The sequence below is a fragment of the Prorops nasuta genome, unplaced genomic scaffold (genome assembly GCF_024137725.1).
Source record: "Prorops nasuta isolate Cenicafe-Biocafe unplaced genomic scaffold, Cenicafe_Pnas_1.2 PNAS00030, whole genome shotgun sequence".
NCBI classification, from domain to species: Eukaryota; Metazoa; Arthropoda; class Insecta; order Hymenoptera; family Bethylidae; genus Prorops; species Prorops nasuta.
This window is the reverse complement of record NW_027116827.1, coordinates 2136195-2155168: the sequence shown is the minus strand read 5'-3', so window position 1 is coordinate 2155168 and position 18974 is coordinate 2136195. Positions and strand designations below refer to the sequence as shown.

The 18974-nt window shown below is 40.0% G+C and overlaps 3 protein-coding genes across 7 annotated transcripts; 2 read left to right on the top strand and 1 right to left on the bottom strand.

Moving 5' to 3' along the window:
• Nucleotides 1–296: 296 nt before the first annotated feature.
• garz (Sec7 domain-containing protein garz) lies at nucleotides 297–7047 on the top strand. Its single transcript, XM_066742564.1, has 6 exons — nucleotides 297–704; nucleotides 852–1050; nucleotides 1125–1976; nucleotides 2052–2443; nucleotides 2513–4297; nucleotides 4377–7047. Exons 1-6 carry the CDS (start codon nucleotides 585–587, stop codon nucleotides 6426–6428), a joined length of 5400 nt encoding a protein of 1799 aa, XP_066598661.1. The 5' UTR covers nucleotides 297–584; the 3' UTR covers nucleotides 6429–7047.
• LOC136782864 (zinc finger CCHC domain-containing protein 24-like) lies at nucleotides 6699–10253 on the bottom strand. The gene is made up of 5 exons (XM_066742573.1): nucleotides 9625–10253; nucleotides 9286–9525; nucleotides 7894–8058; nucleotides 7427–7536; nucleotides 6699–7334 (listed from the first exon to the last, which is right to left on the bottom strand). The coding sequence occupies exons 1-5, from the start codon at nucleotides 9805–9807 to the stop codon at nucleotides 7316–7318; spliced, it is 717 nt and encodes a 238-aa protein (XP_066598670.1). The 5' UTR covers nucleotides 9808–10253; the 3' UTR covers nucleotides 6699–7315.
• LOC136782862 (cyclin-dependent kinase-like 1) lies at nucleotides 8303–16320 on the top strand. 5 transcript variants are annotated; one of them, XM_066742569.1, is made up of 6 exons: nucleotides 8303–8335; nucleotides 13256–13520; nucleotides 13664–13858; nucleotides 14873–15164; nucleotides 15250–15640; nucleotides 15721–16320. In XM_066742569.1, the coding sequence occupies exons 2-6, from the start codon at nucleotides 13353–13355 to the stop codon at nucleotides 16025–16027; spliced, it is 1353 nt and encodes a 450-aa protein (XP_066598666.1). In that variant the 5' UTR covers nucleotides 8303–8335; nucleotides 13256–13352; the 3' UTR covers nucleotides 16028–16320. The 5 variants fall into 5 exon arrangements, with proteins under 5 accessions (XP_066598666.1, XP_066598663.1, XP_066598665.1 ...); XM_066742566.1 differs by lacking the exon at nucleotides 8303–8335 and adding an exon at nucleotides 10656–10917 and having other exon boundaries at nucleotides 13351–13520; XM_066742568.1 differs by lacking the exon at nucleotides 8303–8335 and adding an exon at nucleotides 10656–10917.
• The last annotated feature ends 2654 nt before the right edge of the window (nucleotides 16321–18974 follow it).

Here is an 18974-nt window from a genome sequence, read left to right as displayed (position 1 = left end):
CATATTAAATACAATAACCTAACAAAAGTACGCAGTGATTTTATCAGGTAATGTTTTTATAATTTAGGACTGTTTTGGTTATCACGGAGATTAACACTAATAAAGTATTATTAATGCTAAATCCCGAAAATTCCTCTCTGTCACAACATATCCATCATACATTTCTGTACAATATATAATAATAAGTTCTCCGCCCCCCCCCCTTCCCCTCCATCCCATTATTTGAATACTAATAATAAATATTTTTAAAAACAATAGACGGTAAAGTAGTTTATCTCAGTCAATTTCTTTTTTATCGTCCGTTGATAACAGTTTGCTATCAATTGGTTAACGAAAATAAAAATAGTTATTTTAGCAATGGATGGTGTAATAGTTAACTTAAAAATCTGAAAAGTATGTCTTAAATAAAGACGATAGGTAACGTTCTGTGCGGTTTGAAGAGTATGGAATAAATTTCGTCACACCATCGTGTTGGAAGTTAGACGTTAAAAGTGCTCAGCTGACACTTGACGTTCCATTTTATTGAGCTATCCGGTAAGGTTTCCTGACTATAAATATGGTGTAAGGGTAACGGAAAACGGAAAATGCAGAAAATTGCGAAGACTGTCTGCCCTGAGGGCGGACTTTATGTCGTCGAAGGCGAAATCAGCCTCCTGGTTACGGCTATGCGACGAGGTGCCCGATGGTCGTCTCACTCCCATCAGGTTAGGATCCCCAATGACTTTTCTTTTGAAAATAACCTAAATAATCGTGACTTTCATATAAAACAAATCATTTAAAGATCTCTGCAATATAACTAATACAAAAATAGCAACTCCAGAAATTCTTTAAAATATAAATTTTACTTGTAGGATGAAGAACAGGATACATTGATGAAAGGTCTGTCATCTTTAAAGGAGACTTTACATGAAGCAAAACATTTATCTCGGCTTGAACCTAATGTTTTCTTAGCACCATTTCTTGAAATTATCAGATCAGAAGATACTACTGGTCCTGTTACTAGTCTTGCATTGTCAGCTGTTTATAAATTTATTTCATATGGCCTTCTTGGTAAGCTTGTCAAATTCCATAACGTTTTAAATATTCTATGTAATTTTATAATTATTTTTTTTAATAATATACAGATCCCGATCATCCAGCTATAGCACCATGCGTAGAATCAATAGCGGATGCAGTTACTCACGCAAGGTTTATAGGCACAGATGCTTCCAATGATAGTGTTGTTTTTATGAAAATATTACAAGTTTTAAAATCTTTGGTCCTGTCACCAGTTGGTGATTATTTATCAAATGAAACCATATGTGAAATTCTTTTAAGTTGTTTTAGAATTTCTTTCGAGACTAGATTCAGTGAACTATTGAGAAGAACTGCTGAACATCGATTAAGAGACATGGTGCAGCATTTATTTACTAGGTTACCACATTTTACAGAGGATACCAGAATATTACTGAACATGAAAAAAATGCGAGCAAACAGTATGGACAATACTAACAATATAAGTAGGAAAAGTAAAAATTATAGCCGTCAAAAATTAAAATCCAACATGGATGGTGATGATAGTGAAATACATGCTACCACTGTTCCATTGACTGAAAAAGTTAAAGATAATCCTTTAGCAACAACACCTGTTGCACCAGATGGTAATATCGTTGATATGCAAGGTCCCCTGAATCATAACAGTTCTGAAAAGCTAGAGGATAAGAAAAATGATAATAACCTAAATAATGATAAATCAGAAGCTGAAATTACGGAAAAAGAAATAGTTAGTGATATAAATAATGAACAAGATAAAAATGTAGATGATCTGAAACATGAAGAAAATAATTCTGAGAAGATAAAGCCTGAAGATACGGATTTAAAAATGGAAATAAAGTCCGATTCTGAAAATTCTCATGTGGAACTAGAAAATACAGTGACCGAAATTTCAGTAGAGAAACCTGAAACATACTCTGATCAGTCATCATCTGAAAAGCAAGGTGTGTGCGATTGAAACATCTTAAGAATAGATTTAAAAATTGTAGATTTTAAATTATATATTTTTTACATTTTAGAAAACCATACAGCAGAAGACGAGAAGAACAGTTCAGGCTCAATCCAATCACCAGCAAGTAGTATAGAAGATCTAGAAGTATATTGTAAAATAATTAATGCTACAAGACCGAAGGAGAAAGAAATTGAGGAAGTTGAAGAGTATGTCAATACGCACGGGGTTCGCTTTACGTCAATTCAGGAGCATGCTCCTTATGGTGCTCTATGCGTTCGCGAATTGTTTCGATTTTTAATTACGTTATGCAGCCCATTGGAAAAACAAAATAATGAAGCCATGACACACTTAGGTCTAAGCTTGTTGCAAGTTGCTTTAGAAATTGCAGCTGATGCTCTTTCCAATTTTCCATCTTTGCTCGCTCTCGTTAAAGACGATCTCTGCAGAAATCTTATTTTGGTGAGCTAATGTTAAAAAAATATGTAATTATTAAAAAACTTTCTAACATTAATATGCTTGTCTGATTAGCTTTTAGGAACCGAGCGATTATCTCTACTAGCTGCGGATCTACAAGTTTCATTCTTGTTATTCGAGTCGCAAAGAAAACATCTGAAATTTCAAATGGAAAACTACTTAAATAAGTTAATGGAAATAATTAGTTCAGACTCAAACCGAATATTGTATGAGCAACGTGAATTATCACTCGAAGCTATTGTAAGGTTATGGCAAATACCAGGATTTCCTGCAGAATTGTATTTGAACTACGACTGTGGTCTATATTCCACTAATTTGTATGAAGAGCTAATGAAGCTGCTATCAAAAAATGCCTCGGCATTTATCGGTAATATGTACAGCATGCAATTTATATCTCTAGATGCCATAATAATGTTAATATCTGATATGGAAGCTATATGCAAAAGATTCGAGAGATGTAATACGCAAGAATTTAAAAGCTGCCGACATTTACCATCTTCAAATCTTCCAATGCGTGAAGAATTCCAAACAATAAAAGCCAACAAAAGGTGGCTAATTTTAGGCACGGAGAAATTCAATGAAAATCCTCGAGAAGGAATTAACAAACTTTCAGAATATGGGCTATTAGGTGGTTCGCCTGGGCAGCCTGATCCAGAAAAGATCGCCAAGTTTCTCAAAGAAAATCCTTGGCTTGACAAGAAAGCGATTGGTGAATATCTTAGTAAGAAGGAGAACAAAAACGTTCTTAATTGTTTCGTGCATAGTTTTGATCTGAGAAATACAAGGATAGACCAGGCGTTGAGACTTTATTTGGAGACATTTAGACTTCCTGGTGAAGCACCGTTGATCTCACTTTTACTGGAGAAATTTGCCGATCATTGGCATGATAATAATGGTAAACCATTTGCATCAGCAGATGCTGCGTTCACTCTATCATATGCTGTTATTATGCTGAATGTTGATCAACACAATCATAACGTTAAGAAACAAAGCAATCCAATGACCCCTGAACAATTTAGGAGAAATCTGAAAAAGGTGAACGGTGGTGCCAATTTCGATCAAGAGATGCTTGATGACATTTACGTGGCGATTAGAAACGAAGAAATCGTAATGCCAGCAGAGCAAACTGGCATAGTGAGACAAAATTATCTGTGGAAAGTATTACTGCGAAGGGGCTCGAGTTCCGAAAGTAATTATTACAGCGTAGGAGCTTCAGGAGAGTTTGTCATTAAAGAGCTGGCTGAACGGGCCTGGGCACCGATCATCAGTGCACTTTGCAGAGCTTATGATAAGACACCGGATGAAAATTTGCAGCAAAAAATATCCCAAACATTCCTCAGCTGTGCCGCTATAAGCGCTCATTACAGTATGAATAGTGACTTTGACACATTAATAGTCAGCCTTTGTAAATTTACTGGCCTAGCCATGGGTGGTGAACCTGAACAGGTTGTTCTACATTTAAGCAACAGCCGAAAATGTCAACTATCCACGCGCATTCTCTTTAAAATCACACATTTATATGGAAATGGATTGAGAGCGTCGTGGAAAAACATTGTGGATTGCTTCCAGTCATTGTATAAGGCGAGGTTGTTACCAAAGAGCCTGACCGATGGTGAAGACTTTATCGATCCATCAAATAAGGTATCCTTGCTGCGAGAACCAGCAACACCGAAGCAGCCTCCTCAGGACCAAGGACTTTTGTCCAGTTTATACTCTTACATAGCGCTGGATTCTTCTAGAATGCCACATTCAGCGGATGCATCTGCGCGTGAAAGAGCAACCGAATTCATATCCAGTTGCTGCCTTGAGCAAATTATCGAGGAAAGCAAGTTCTTGCAGGTAAAGTTTCCTATATTAGTTTCTTACCAGTTTTGCCTCTAAATTATGCGTTTTATTAAAAACTGTGTTTGTTCTTCAGGTCGAGGCTTTGCGTTCCCTTGTGGGTGCTCTGGTATCTGTCAATCATCAAGATGAAGATATATCTATATTTTTATTGGAAATTCTGTTAGATATAACAATTCAAAATCGAGATAGAGTGATGTGCATCTGGCCTTTAGTGCAAGCTCACATTGATGATCTGTTAACAACGGCTGCGAGAGAAAATTATGTAAATTTGTTAGAAAGAGTTACTGTTGGTATGCTCAGACTGGCTATCAGATTGTTGCGTGGTGAAGAATTTGCATGGACTGTACTACCTTCGCTGTTACCTCTTACTTATCTTACTTCCGTGACAACTGCTCCTTTAGCGAGGCAGATAGCTTACGGGCTCTCTCAGTTGTTGAAAATAGGTGCTCCTAATATTCATAGCACCGATGACTGGAAGGTGATCTTCAGTCTGTTAGAATGTGCTGGAGCAGGTGCCTTGACTCCAAAACCGTCAAATACAGTTTTAAGTGAATCGAGCGCAAGAGCTTCGGTTTTGGACCCAAGACCCATTAGTCCTGTTCCAGAATGGGTCCTTATCTCTCCAACGGGTACCGAAGCTCCTCTTCCAGTAGCCGCTGATACGATAATTTTTGAACGAGACCTACAACCACATGATACAATTGCACTCATGAAAAGCGTAGAGAGTCTAACCTACCTGATGGAATTTGGAGTGTATGAGAGACCATTTATTTTCGACATGTATGTTAGATGTATAAGAACTTTTGTTGAAGCGGTGCTGCAAAAAGCTGGTAGAAAGACAAAGATTCACAACAACTCAGAAGAGCCAACAGGCTATCAACAAATTCCAATTCAACTGTTAGATCTGATGCACAAATTGCATACCAGGGCCGCAGAAGTATTTAAAAGTTGGGCCCAGAAAAATGGTTCAACCGAAGGAGTTTTTCTTTGGCCGCAAGCTTGGAAACCCCTACTGCAAGGTATAGCACGGCTTTGCTGCGATTCGAGAAGACAAGTTCGTACGTCAGCTATCACCTGCCTTCAAAGCACTCTACTGGCACACGACTTAGCCCAGCTTTCCGCAATAGAGTGGTCTCAGTGTCTGGAACACGTTCTATTTCCACTGTTAGCTCAATTACTCGGTAAAATATCAACAAACGATCCCACTGGTGTAGAAGAAACGAGAGTAAGAGCGGCCATGCTGCTATCAAAAGTTTTCCTTCATCACTTAACGCCCCTTTTAACTTTACCCGGATTTCTACCTTTATGGCTGACCGTGCTGGACCTATTGCGTGCCTATATGCACGTTGATAACAGTGAACTGCTTTACGAAGCTATACCTGAGTCATTAAAGAATATGTTGTTAGTTATGGCATCAGCAAACGTTTTAGCACCAAACTCAAATCTATGGGCACCTACTTGGAGAACAATCGATAGTTTTCTACCTAAATTGAAGGCCGAATTATTCCCCGAACCTCCACCAGCTCCACAAACTTCAGAACCGGAAGTACCGCCTCAAGTTATTAGTCTAGTCGGACAACAACAACCGCCGCTAGCAGGTTCTATCGCCCCTCAACCTGAGCCATGCTCGTCTCCTCAAATGGAAGATTCTCGTCAAAGAACCAACGAGAAACCACCCGATCTTCAAACAGATGTTGAAACTGAAGTGGTACCGATAAAACTACCTTTATCTCCCTTGTACGATAGTCGAGAGTCGCAACAAGTCATTAATTTAGTTAACCAACCGCTACCAAGAGTATCCAGTCCTGTCGCTATTCAACCAGCTTCTCAACATGTTTTCGACATATATCAACCAGTTATCCATTCCAATTCAGCTCCTGAAGAATATTTGCAAATTCGAATGCCAGAAGACGAGCTCACTCAGTACTCAAACACGATTCAAGAAGACCACAGTCCATCGAAAAAATGCGAGGAATGGAATCCGAATCAACAAATTTCACTACAGCATCAGTACACTCACCAACACATACCATACCAACCCCCTCAAGATTATGCAAATTTTTCACCTACAAGTCCTACGCGAAATTTAGATCAATCAGAGGTGAATCATCGTTTTAAAGTTTAGTACCATGAAAAGATTAATCCCTGGTGTCTAACACCTAATAATTTCGTTACAGAAATGAAGAGTCCCTAAAATAATTTTTTTAAAGTTTTTCAATATGTTTTAGCGAAAACTCTAAAGTATACATTGTTACTAATCTTTGCCCATTAATTTTCATAATATATTTATAAATATTGTATTATAATTGTTTTTATGGAATGTGAATCATGACCATTAAATGGTAGAAAGATAAGAGTAATGCTAGGCAATCATGAAACTGAGGAGGCACGATGATAAAGTTTTATTGATTTGTATATTTGGCACTGCAATATATACATACGTAATATTATATCACCAAGTGTTTAATATTATTATGTGTATATTCTTACAGATAATATATTATAATATTGATAATCTTATGAATAAGCGTAAAGTAATATTATACTTCACGCCGATCCTTATTCGTATGAAATTGTAGATTGATTTGAAATTTGTTAGATACGATTTGCGTAGGAGTCTCGCACATTAACCAGATGGCGTGAAGTATAATATAGCTACTACTATTGTACGAATATATCCTAAGTGAACAGGAAGTGTAAATAAATTTTCTCGCTGTGGCATTGGTTTGTTTGCATTACAACTGCACATTCGAAAAGGAAAAATCACAACATATATCATTTCCTCGTAAAATTATTCGTATATCCAACAACAGTTTAAAGCACTGTAGGAGTTAACGTAAGTACAGTCATCAGCTAACGATTTCTTATACGATGCGTAATAACATTAAATACATCTTTAACTCGCACCGCTTAGAAAACTACAATTAACTCATACGTAGAAAAATATTTGCAATTTCCTCAATTTCAACATCGTTCAGAGACGTCTTAGGTTATCATTAGGACCAGGACGTATTAATGATAGCTTCCATTCCTATTTAAAGCATTCAGCGGGAAACAAGATTAGAAAAGCTGGGAAATTATTTCAGAAGAGAAAATATAGTAATAGAATAAAATAAAATTTACAGATTCCTTCTGCAATAGTATCCCAGACTTTTGCATTTTTCACAAAGATGTTGAGGATGAACTTTGCTTTGGTCCGACACATCTAGACCATCCGGTTTCTCCAAGGGCCTCTGAAAATGCCAAGTTTCATCACTATCATTTTTCGTATAAATGGTGCATAAAAATATTATATAGAATGCTCGGTGCATTTCAGAATGCAGCTTGATTACGCTAGTAGCTTTTGCTCGAGTATTTCGGTTCCCAACGGGTGGTTAAGGCGAGCGCGATTATGCGACTATAATTAGCTTTTGCCAGTTTATCCGATATTTTGCTCCCTCAAGTGCGTAACATTTTGCACTCCCAGTTCAGTATTCATCTCGACCGTCTCATTTCGCGAATTAGGTTTACTCTATATGCACCGAACATTGTTGAAACAACTACTACATTTTTCTGATGAACAAAAAGGACTAAATTTCAATGTCACTCACCTGCTTATAGGGATAAATGTTTATATGACATTTAATACATTCTTGACCCATATTCGCCCAGGAATTTGCAGACATCCATTTACGCTTACACTTTGAGCATTTGTATTCTCCGAAACAACGTTTTTTCCCTTGGTAGGGCGTTAAGCCTTCTCCTTTAGACCTCGCCTGAACACACACACAATCAAACAAGATTAATCTTTAACTTATTACTCTGGATCTGTTCGTCTACTCTACATAAAATATTTCACTTGAAAATTTAAAACTGTAAGGGTTTTCTTGCGTTCTTTAGCTTATTTCAGAAATTAATTAACGCCTGCTAAAACCAAATCAAGTTAATAATTTTGAAACGTTACTTTATTTTTGCCTTTATTACGTTTAGCCTCGACCATGTTTACAGTTACATTACTTCGTCTTCCTATTACGGCGCTAATTATGATACACGGTTAGTATACATATTACTTCGTTAGTCTGTTTACAAAATTCTTACTTCTATAGAATTCAAACGTAATTAAGCAATTTCCTCGAAGATCATATCATATAACCGTAGATTCGTACACTGAGAAAAATGATACATTTGTTTTCATCCCATTATCAGTTATTCGTGATATCAATAAATTAATTTTATTAATATTACGAATAATTCATTATTTATCAAGTTATTCATAATATCAATAAATTTAGTTTATTGAAAAGAAAACAAATGTACAATTTCTCTCAGTGTATGATAAATCTCTAAAAACAACCTTTATTGAACTTGCTGCCTTATGATATTTTCGTTTGAACTTTATTTTCCTCCTATGTAAATATTTCAACAAAATTTGCACCATATTACAATAGGAACCACAGATTCGATTGAATTCTGCGTAATCGTAAAACAGAAACGTTGAATTAGTAAAAAACCTTTTGCTTTAGAGAAAAGCATGTGTCAAAATAAGGCCTGAGACAATCGATCGATGAGGGGCAATGAAACAACTGAAGTTGACGAATATAATCACAAGTCGACTAATCGACTCTAGTTCTTTTTTTTTTTTTTTTTTTTACGCAATGGGCATTGGGTAAAGGAAGATTCCTCATGGTGCTGAACTAGGACGGTCTTCTCTGACCGCGATGACGTCAGACACGAGCTAGAAATGCCGTTTGCCATCTCAATTAGCGGTCAATTGAGCGCAATATCTTGTCATTGCATGGAGGCACGCAGGCCGTTTAAAGCCGGCATATAAACTTTACGCACTGCGTGGCTAAAATGTAACGCGGGATACCGTCTGGATCTGGCAGATGTTGCACACACGTTGACCGCGCTTATCAATCGTGCATGTAGCATTGCGTCATCGAGGAAGCGTATAGTTGCGCGCTCGAGGATCAAGAGTATTCAAGGGACGAGCGAACGTTTACCTGTGGACAGTCTTTGATGTAGTGGCCTTTCTTGAAGCACAAATGACAGAGGTAAGTGGAGGGAGGCCTCTTGGTCGGTTTCCTGTCTATCAGACCCAGTCCACTGAAATGTTCCGCAAGATCACCGATGCTCTCCAAACTGCTACCGATCGGCCCGGACGGGCTCAAGGCGCTCTGGTGCAAAAACGTCTGCGAGCCTGGCGCAGAAAAATTGCTCCAGATAGTTGGCAGAAGCTTGCTCTGTACGACAGAAATTGAAAAGTGTGCATAGGACTCTTTCGTGAAAATCCCTCGCGAGAGGCGCCATACCAGCTTTTTCTCGCATTTTTCTAGCTATACCTGATCCGGAGGCTGAGAGGGGGAGGGATTTTGATCCGCTATCGCGAGATAAACCCAATTCAAGAGGTGGGGAGAGTAGTGTGGCTGCTGATGGGTCTTCTGACTTTGGTTGCCAAGGCCGATCGGCCCCGGCTCCTGCAGCTGAAGATGCTGAAGAGCCGGTCTTGGATGACACGCCGCCATTTTAACGACTCGCTCTCGTGCAGACTTTCCTACCGGTGCTCACCGTCCCCGGTAACACCCCTGCTCAACTTTCGCGTCCATCCAATAGTCATCGCCGAGAGCAGTTCCGATCCAACCACCACGATATTCACCGAAACTCCATTATATACGTTCTCTTCCTGAAGGAGCTCGCGCAGTTTCCGAGTGTCGAAGATACGGAGCACTGGACTATAACTCACGGATCCAAAAGAGCAGAGTGACGAGTTTTCATCGGTGACTCGTGTGATATTAGTGAAATGGTCGAGAGTCACGCGCTCTTGTTAAAAATGCGTTGGACGAGAAGAACTCCCGTTTTATATTTTCTCTCTCTCTCTCTCTCTCTCTCTCTCTCTCTCGCGCGCGCACTAAATTGATCGAATGCTCTCCTCGGCTCCTGGCTGAACCGAGCCGAGCAGAGGCTGCGTCTGTCGGTTGGTCGGTCGCTCGCTCGGAGGCGAACACGCGGGCAAATCCGTTCTTGCACGCGTCCTCCGGCCGCCGACCGACGGATCCGAAAAGCCAAAGCTCCTCTTCCCCGCTCGGGCCTCGGCGGCCCTCGGACCGACTCACAGTCGCGAGTCGTGCCGTGTGTGCTCGAGCGACGCGTATTCTTGTACACGCGGGACGTTTATTATGCTCCACTTAAAACGCGCCTCCTCCGAGCCTTCCCTTTTCACATTTTATTGCCTTATTAATCAATCAACCGATCACCCTTCTACCCCCCCCCCCCTCCCCCACCTCCTTCTCTCTTTCTCTCTCCACAAAATTGAGCTTTCTCACCGTCGATGATCTACACATATATACAAAATAAAGAACGCGCGCGAAAATTCTCCCTCGTTATTATAAACGCGCGCTCTTATGCCAACTTTCCATGATTTTTGGCAAAAGCTCGCTGATTAAAAATAGTCCGGTACACTTATGCGAATCAATATAATACGACGACGTATAGGCATCAAATGCGAGATCGGTGTTAGCGTCGATCGAATATTTTTGGATCTTTGGAATTTCATTGCTGGATCGAGGAATATGTTATAAATAAGTTTTCTATGTACTTGACTTTCTTTCGGGGGACTCGGAAGGAAGGAGGGAGAGGTAAATAAATATGGATGGAGAGTGTGATAGGTGGAAGGAGGGAGGGATGGAGGGAGGAGGAGGAGGGGGGGGGGGGGTTGCGGAGAGTTGGAGACCCCCGCCATGTGTCGATCTATTTTAGTGCTGGCTCTCCTGCCTTCGGTAGCCGCCTCGGAACACATCAGCCTTCTTCACCCTTCCCTTCCCTTATCTACCCCTAAAAAGTTTTACTACCCATCCACGTGGTCCGGAAAAACAGACGGTACGAAAAACGTGCTATCTGGGTGATCCTTTCTAATTTGGTGACTGAAAAATTTCAACCACGCAAATTGTTCCTCCCATCTATCAACTTCCGCAGGGAGCTTTGTAAATTCTCCAATTTTTTTTATGACGATATAATAATGCGCATCGATCGCTGCGGAGAGACAAAACTGTTTATGTTGTATCTAAGAAGCTCCGCTGGAATCGGCCATTAGAAACGGGGAGAGTCACCGAACTCGTCTATAAATAAACTTTCATTTATGAATATTGATTGACCAGGCAGCTATAGCTATAGCTGATGTGCGCTCGTGAATTCGTGACTCAAGGTGCATTCTATTAATCGTTTACACCGCTGACAGCAAATTAGTCCTCCTTCCCCGTGCTTCGTGCTAATTTATATACACGTATGCACACCGCCGAACACTTGGGAAAGTTTCGCGAAACTTTAGAGACAATCGACGAACTTGAAAAAGAATTCGGCCACGCCGCGGTATTCGGGGTGAACTGTTTTGATATCGCGATTCAGTATTCAATCTCTCGGAAGATCGATAATCGGGCGGATAAACGTGCGCAAATTCAGAGGAATCAAAGCCATTGAAGAAAATCCCTGTCACTTTTTGCTGTGAATCAAAGTAAATTCAACGTGGGGTAAGCTATGACGGTTTATAGTATTTTCTACCCCCCCCCCCCCTCCACACACTCCCCCTCTCTCGCTCTCTTTTCTTTCAAACGTAGAATTCTGCGTCGTTTCTATTTTCGATTTGTTTTGCGTAAGTTCGTAGAGCTGGATTGGAGTTGCGGGGCTTGATGAAAATATTTAAAGCGAGCTTATCTTGAATTGTTTCACGGCGTGTATCAAATATCAGAGTTGGGAGAATTAAGTAGACCAGGTGTGTCGCGCGCACGCAAATAAAGCAATCTTAATAAACAATTATACCCGCACTGTTCCAGCCTCGAACCAACTTTCTGTACGTTCGCTGCAACTTTGGCCAGATGACCTTTGAACTACGAGGCAAAATCGCCGAGTCATCATCACGCAAAGTTCAAGCCGAACAATACCTCACCTTTGCCAGGATAATCAAACCCGCGATAATATATATACAAATATCCAACCACATTGAACAAATCCCTTCAACTCCCTTCTCCGCGTTATCGAAAGGTCCATCTCTCCGGAAAAGCACTGAATTTAAATCGCGCCCCATCATCCTCTAACCTTTCAAACTCCCCATTTATCATTTCCATCTATTTTTGGCCTCTTGTGCAAAAACTCAATGTTTATCATTAGTATCCTCGCGACGAAAGGCTATTGGTGGAAAAAAATTGGGACCATCAGCGGGACACTCGATCGATAAGTATTGAATTAATCGTTTCCGGTGGTTAGGGTGATGGTTTCCGGACTGTATAGGCACATTTTCCCGCGATTCTCCACTTTACGAGAATAAGTGCTCGAGAAGGATCACACTGGTTAAGTATTTCGCTATCGCAGGCTTAACATTTTGAATATGTGAAATTGGTATATATATGTACAAAATAACAATAGAAATGTAAGTATATAACTTCCGGATATCATAGAGCAAAGTTTGATAAATTTTCCTGAAATTATTTTATATACCAATTCTGCATGTTGCGTGATTAGAGAAATGGTAGCGGTATAGGTATCTAGCCCTGTGCAGCGCGCATTGATCTAATCTTTTGGACCCTTTTCGAGTGGAGGGTAAACGCTGCTTCGCGATCGATAAGACGGGGGCTGCGCGTGTTCAAACGCTTCCACCTGTTTTCTTTCAGTGGACAAAAACCGTCGGTCGAAACAACACGCTTCGTCATAACTCTCGAAAATAATTATATTGCTATAGCAAGGAAACAAAACATTCCCACTTGAACTAGCAGTGTAACCGATTTTCTCCCAAACGAAATAATTGTGCTAAATTTTATTATGCACTCACCTTGACCTTCCCTCTTGACTTATTCTAAAAATGCTATGAATTTTCCTAGTCTTCCCTCGCTATCCTTTCACCTCCAGTTTGAAAACTTATTAATCACAGTCAAACGCACACCGATGTGGTTTTGTTTAATTAACGAAAGATGTTTGAAAATTTAGTATCGTACGGAACTGCAAAAGAAGCTTCTTCGATCGAGGGAAATACTTGCAACGAGGGAAGTTGTATATTTTAATAAATCACTATACGAATTTAGAAATGGATAAGTACGAGAGTATGGAAATCGTTGGGGAGGGAAGCTACGGAGTTGTCATGAAGTGCCGACATCGTGAGACCGGTCAGGTGGTCGCGATAAAGAAGTTCTTGGAGACAGAAGAGGACATTCAAGTGCGCAAGATGGCATTTCGTGAAATTCGAGCATTAAGGGTACGACAGTTTTCTTCAAATATATATTTGCACCTATCTTTTAGAAATGACCAAATAATTCATTGGATTTGCATATTTTCTCGTCGATATTTCGCAAGATCGGCAGACTCGAACTAACGTGTAAATTTTAAATAAATCTGCAGAAGCTGCGACACGAGAATCTGGTTAACATGATCGAGGTCTTTCGGCGTAGGAAAAGATTTTACATAGTCCTGGAGTATTTGGATCATACGATTCTCAACGAATTGGAACGGTGTGGAGATGGTTTGGGTCACGACCAATCAAAGCGTTACGTTTTTCAAGTATTGCGAGGACTAAACTTTTGTCACAATAACCACGTGAGTGTTGTTTCAATTTATTGTTTTTATTCGTAGCCGATCATTGACACAGTTCGAGCCCTCCATTTCTTCTCTACTTATCAATCAACTTTGCGAGATATAGAAAGACACTTATAGGAAAATTATAAAGCCTGAAAAATAAATCCTACAATAATGGATCGAGTTTCAAAACTCTGCCCGTTTTTCACCATAAACGATACGAACGTTTTATATTATTCGTTTCGTTGGTTCAATATTTCCTCTGCGTTCCGGGGCGAATTTAACCTTGACAGAAGCACAGCAGCGGGACTCGCCTGTGCGCTACGTAGATGCAGATGCCATTTGAGCATTCGATGAATGAACGCACTGTTGTAAAACAGATGCAATATGCTTACACGTATACACGAAATAAATGCGTGTACATGCATATCATAATCGGCTTTTGCTCATCCTGTGACAGCGGTGAAACCTCTACTCCCCCTCCCCCCTCCCCTCCTCTCTCCCTCCGCATACCTCCCTACCGGTTCAATTAAATGACAAAAACAAAACTTTATCAACCCGCTAACACGAAATAATCGCTGCTTGCTTCTACTAATTCGGCGACATCGCTGAATTCTCGAAATCCCTGAGCAGCCGACGAGTATTGCTAAACGTATATATAATTGTTGTCGAAAAGACGAAAAAGTTTCATTGAAACGAGGGAATTAAAATAGTTGCATGCTCTTTTAAATACAATTATTCATTTTAAGATTGCAACTGATTGCGTGTGGGGCTATTGCAGTTGGCGTGTCTTCCTTTTTCCTTTCCTTATTCCCCTTACTTCCTTCCTTCCTTCCTTCCTTCCTTCCTTCCCCCATTTCTTCTTTCTCTTCCTATTAATAATATTACAACTTGGTATGAAATTATTGATCCAGCTTACCACGAAAAAGTAAAGAGTTGTAACTATACTCGCACCATTGTTACGAGAACTTTCACTCCGTGGTATTTGGAAAGTGGCGAGGTTTGCGTAGTCACGAAAGGGGAATTTTTCAACAGATCATGCACCGAGACGTAAAGCCGGAGAACATTCTGGTATCGCCAAATGGAATTATAAAGCTGTGTGACTTTGGATTTGCACGGTTTATCACTGGACAGAACGAGTCTTGCACGGATTATGTGGCGACGAGATGGTACCGGGCACCGGAGCTCCTAGTCGGAGACCCTCGATACGGTAAACCCGTGGACGTTTGGGCCACCGGATGTCTCTACGCAGAAATGGTCAGCGGCCATGCTCTGTTTCCTGGTAACAGCGACGTAGATCAGCTTTATCGGATCACCAAGCTTCTCGGTAACGATCTCTCCCCTCTAATTTTTCTTCCTCGAGTAAAATCGCATTGCGAATCGATCGTTGTATTTGTAATTCGAGTGTACAGGTGACGTTTGCGGAAAACATCAGTCGATGATCAGTCGAAATGGGACAGGAAAGGGTTTGAGGAGAGCCAACACGGATGACTCGAATTCGTCACAAACGGGAATAGCATCGCTTCGCGGTCTTTTTCCCACGTGGAGCGCCGTCTGCTTAAACTTCCTGGGGCAGTGTCTCCGAATGGACCCGGATGCGCGTCCCAGATGCTCCACCTTGCTTCAACATCCCCTCTTCACCTTGGACGGCTTCGTCGATAAATTTCTCGACGAGCTGCAACGTTACGTCGCCAAGGAATACGCTACCAATCCACTGATTCATAAAAGACCTGTTAGGGAATTAAGATCCAGCATAGCTTCCGCCGAACATCCCGCTAGAATATCCAAAAGCGACACTGGCAGGTAATTATTGCGATATTTTCATTTCTTCCTATGTACAAGTTCTTATTCGCTCTCTCCTAAAGTGTGAATTGTGTTCATAGGTGGCAAACGACAATTCTCAAGGAGACGAGGACGAACAACAAACCGGAGAAAACGGAGATATCGATAAACGAGGAGGATCGTCAGGATGATCGACCTCATCAACAAATCAGTCGACCGCGCGAGCTCTGCTACTTTGGCTCAGTCTCCGTGATCCCCAATACCACTTATATACGCAGGCTGAAGCATAAAGGAATTCTGATTCCCGACACAAAAGTTTGCTCCTTACCGTCGCTGGTTAACAAGGACTTTCACAGGAAGACCAATGGCAAGAGGAAAAGGCTAGATCTTCCCAGCGTGGATCGTTAATTTCGATCATCTCGGCCTCCAATTATGATCCTCCGCAGCTTCTAGCAACGCTATAAAAAAAGATTCTTTTCTTCCCATCGATCATTCGGGGGGAATTCCTCAAGAATAATAGTGATACAAATAATAAGTTTATTATAAATATGGATAAACGGAGAGAGAGAGAGAGAGAGAGAGAGTTCGATAGAGCTCTGCGCCAAGTAGTATTTTACGATTTTTATCATATAGTGATTGTAAGCTATTTCCGCTGTAATAATCTTTCTTTTGGAAATAAATGTTAATTGAGAAAAACTGAAGAGGGTGTAGTATTGATAATGTGCGAAAGGAGTACCTTGACCGAAAGCGATTATCGACGTAATAGTGGCTGTATGTTCGCACCAACGAAAGTCAGTAGTAAAATTTTACCGACAGTACAACACTTCTGTATATGGTTAATTATAGATATGGACAGTTTAAAAATTGTTTAACCTAATTATAATACATTTCACTCAATAAATTATTTAAAAGTTTATATGAAAAGTCTCTTATGGCATTCTATTAATTAGTTGACGTGTTTGACACGCATTGATAGTAATAATTAATTATTTTCCAAGTAATAGAAATTTTAATTGGACCTCGCACACAATGAACATTATACATACTTACTTTATAAAATATTTGAAAAACGTTGTTCTATATACGTTATAAAAAAGATGAAAATTTGTCCAAAGTTTCTAATTACCTACCTTGTTGACGAGGTTTCGTACGGTCGGTAAAATTTTACTGTTGGTTGTGAGTGATCGTGGTATAGACGTACGACTTTCTCGGGGATAATTCCTTTTAGGAAGCATTGCTTCTTTCGACCATTATCCATTTCGGGCCGAAAATACCTTTTGGCCATTATATCCATTTGAGTTCCGAAATACCTTTCAGGCATTATCCATAGTAAAAAATGGCGCAAGCATCGTCGACAACATAGCGACCGAGGGTTTCCTTGAATATCGTAGTCGGTATTTCAGGCAATGTCTCGTCGGTAACGACGGATGAAAAAGTAGTTGGGTGGTGGTATAATATAGGAATTATATCAAAGGATAACCACTGAGAGTCAATGAGCCGAAACGCAATGTTGGTGAAAAGTGGTATTCGAGCGTAAATGCGTTAAATTTTCTGACCTGGTCTACTTGGGTAACAACGACCTGAAACTCCTGAAAGTTTGCGAACGCAAACGTGGCCAAAGGGATTCCCACGAATCGCCAGCGTGTCACACTATACTGACGAACAGAAATTCTTGAAACGTCGCGCAAATGTTCGCACACATGTTCAGCAACGAGCTTCCTACTTCTGCCAGTACACCTGTAGAAAACTTTTTAGCTAAGAAACTAAGCTAAACTTTTCAGCCCGAACGTTGCAATACTATTTTCTCGATAACCAAGCGCAACAATTACGTGTCTAAGAGAATGCTAAAATATAAGAAAGAAGCCAAGAGAGAAATTTACATTTAAATTTAACTCTCCGGCATCGCCAAGATAAAGAAAAGAGAAAAATTCATAGGAAGCGTTGAATTTCGATCAGCGTGATATATTAGCTGTCTGTTTTTAGCAGGCAAAGAGTACATTTACGAAGCAAAGTAAAGAAAATTAAAAAAGCGGTCTTCCTAGATTCATCGTTACAGACCTTCTTTTCTTGATTGGAAGCTTGATGGATAGTATACTGTTGAGTTTTAGTAGACACATGGGGTTAGTAACCCTGATGAATGCAGGGGTGGTGCATTAGATTCCGAATCTTCAAGAGAAGCAGCTACGCGCCGCGCCACGCCGTAAGAAGCCTTGTTTTTAAATGCCATTGGCACGATGATGCTGCTTCAGGGTGCTATTCTGATGCCTGGTATCGAAATAAAACAACCAATACGCCTCGTTTCCTTTTTATCTCTTACGCATTATTATTATTATCATATTTTTTATACAATAAAGTGGGTGGTACTCGTAAACACAGTCCTTGAGCTCGTTAAAGGCTTTCGGAGACTCGTGTGCTCCTGGCTTCTCCTCCAAAGTAATAGAAAAAGAAGAAGTAGTAGTAGTAATAGAAGAAGAAGATGAATAAGAAGAAAAGTCTCTTAATAATACTAGAATACGCTCGTTTTAAGTCGTTTTAAACTTTACTTTGGACGCAATTAGTTTTTTTTTTTTTTGGCTAGCTGAACAGCGGAATTTCATATCTCAACGAAACTTTCACACTTCATAATTCATCTTATTGCTCAATGCTTTAAGCATTCAATTATTCGAGTTTTCTTATCATACTTTTCCTGTATTCGCTTATCATTTATTCGACTCGCTCCCTCTCCCTCTCTTTTTCTTTCTCACTTATTCGGCCTTTCATTCTTCGCCTTTCAGTTTCAATCACGCGTGCATTCTCTCTCTCTCTCTCTCTCTCTCTCTGGTCACCTCTCTTTACAATTGGAATTTTCCCGCAAAAGAAATTCAGTCTGAGTCACACCGAAAAACGGACAATTTGACAAACGGATGCCGAGAATGAAGTTACGGCCATGTTTATACATCGCATTGTTGCTGTTTCCTTATTATTTTTTATTCATTGTAATCGCTTTAATCCAATGTGGAATAAAGCCGAGTAGCATAAATACAATAGAAGAGGGTTAGTGTTTGTGTGTATATGCGCGCTCGCGCCATTCGTGTGTATGTGTGTGTAAGTGAATAGGTGTGTTTTTGCCTATGTCACATCGTCGTCGCATTAACATCATTTTTTTTTTTTTAAATATTTTTGTGTGTTTACCTAAGTTTTATCATTACTTTAATAATTAATTTAGTAGTAATGCAATAATACCTTAGTAAGGCCCAGTAAGGCTGTGTGGGTCAACGAATCATACCCACGGAATAATTCAATATACATTTAGCTTTGCAGGTTTGCCAAGAGTAGCTCGCTTCCTCGAGCAGTCTCCGAACAACAAAGGTCGTCT

Coding starts and splice junctions, on each gene's coding strand:
- garz (XM_066742564.1), top strand. CDS start 585: ATGCAGAAAATTGCGAAGACTGTCTGCCCTGAGGGCGGACTTTATGTC. Junction 705..851: donor GGTCGTCTCACTCCCATCAG/GTTAGGATCCCC, acceptor TTTTACTTGTAG/GATGAAGAACAGGATACATT. Junction 1,977..2,051: donor GTCATCATCTGAAAAGCAAG/GTGTGTGCGATT, acceptor TTTACATTTTAG/AAAACCATACAGCAGAAGAC.
- LOC136782864 (XM_066742573.1), bottom strand. CDS start 9,807: ATGGCGGCGTGTCATCCAAGACCGGCTCTTCAGCATCTTCAGCTGCAG. Junction 8,059..9,285: donor ACATCAAAGACTGTCCACAG/GTAAACGTTCGC, acceptor GTGTGTGTTCAG/GCGAGGTCTAAAGGAGAAGG. Junction 7,537..7,893: donor ACATTTATCCCTATAAGCAG/GTGAGTGACATT, acceptor TGGCATTTTCAG/AGGCCCTTGGAGAAACCGGA.
- LOC136782862 (XM_066742566.1), top strand. CDS start 10,872: ATGTACTTGACTTTCTTTCGGGGGACTCGGAAGGAAGGAGGGAGAG. Junction 10,918..13,350: donor TCGGAAGGAAGGAGGGAGAG/GTAAATAAATAT, acceptor ATACGAATTTAG/AAATGGATAAGTACGAGAGT. Junction 13,859..14,872: donor ACTTTTGTCACAATAACCAC/GTGAGTGTTGTT, acceptor ATTTTTCAACAG/ATCATGCACCGAGACGTAAA.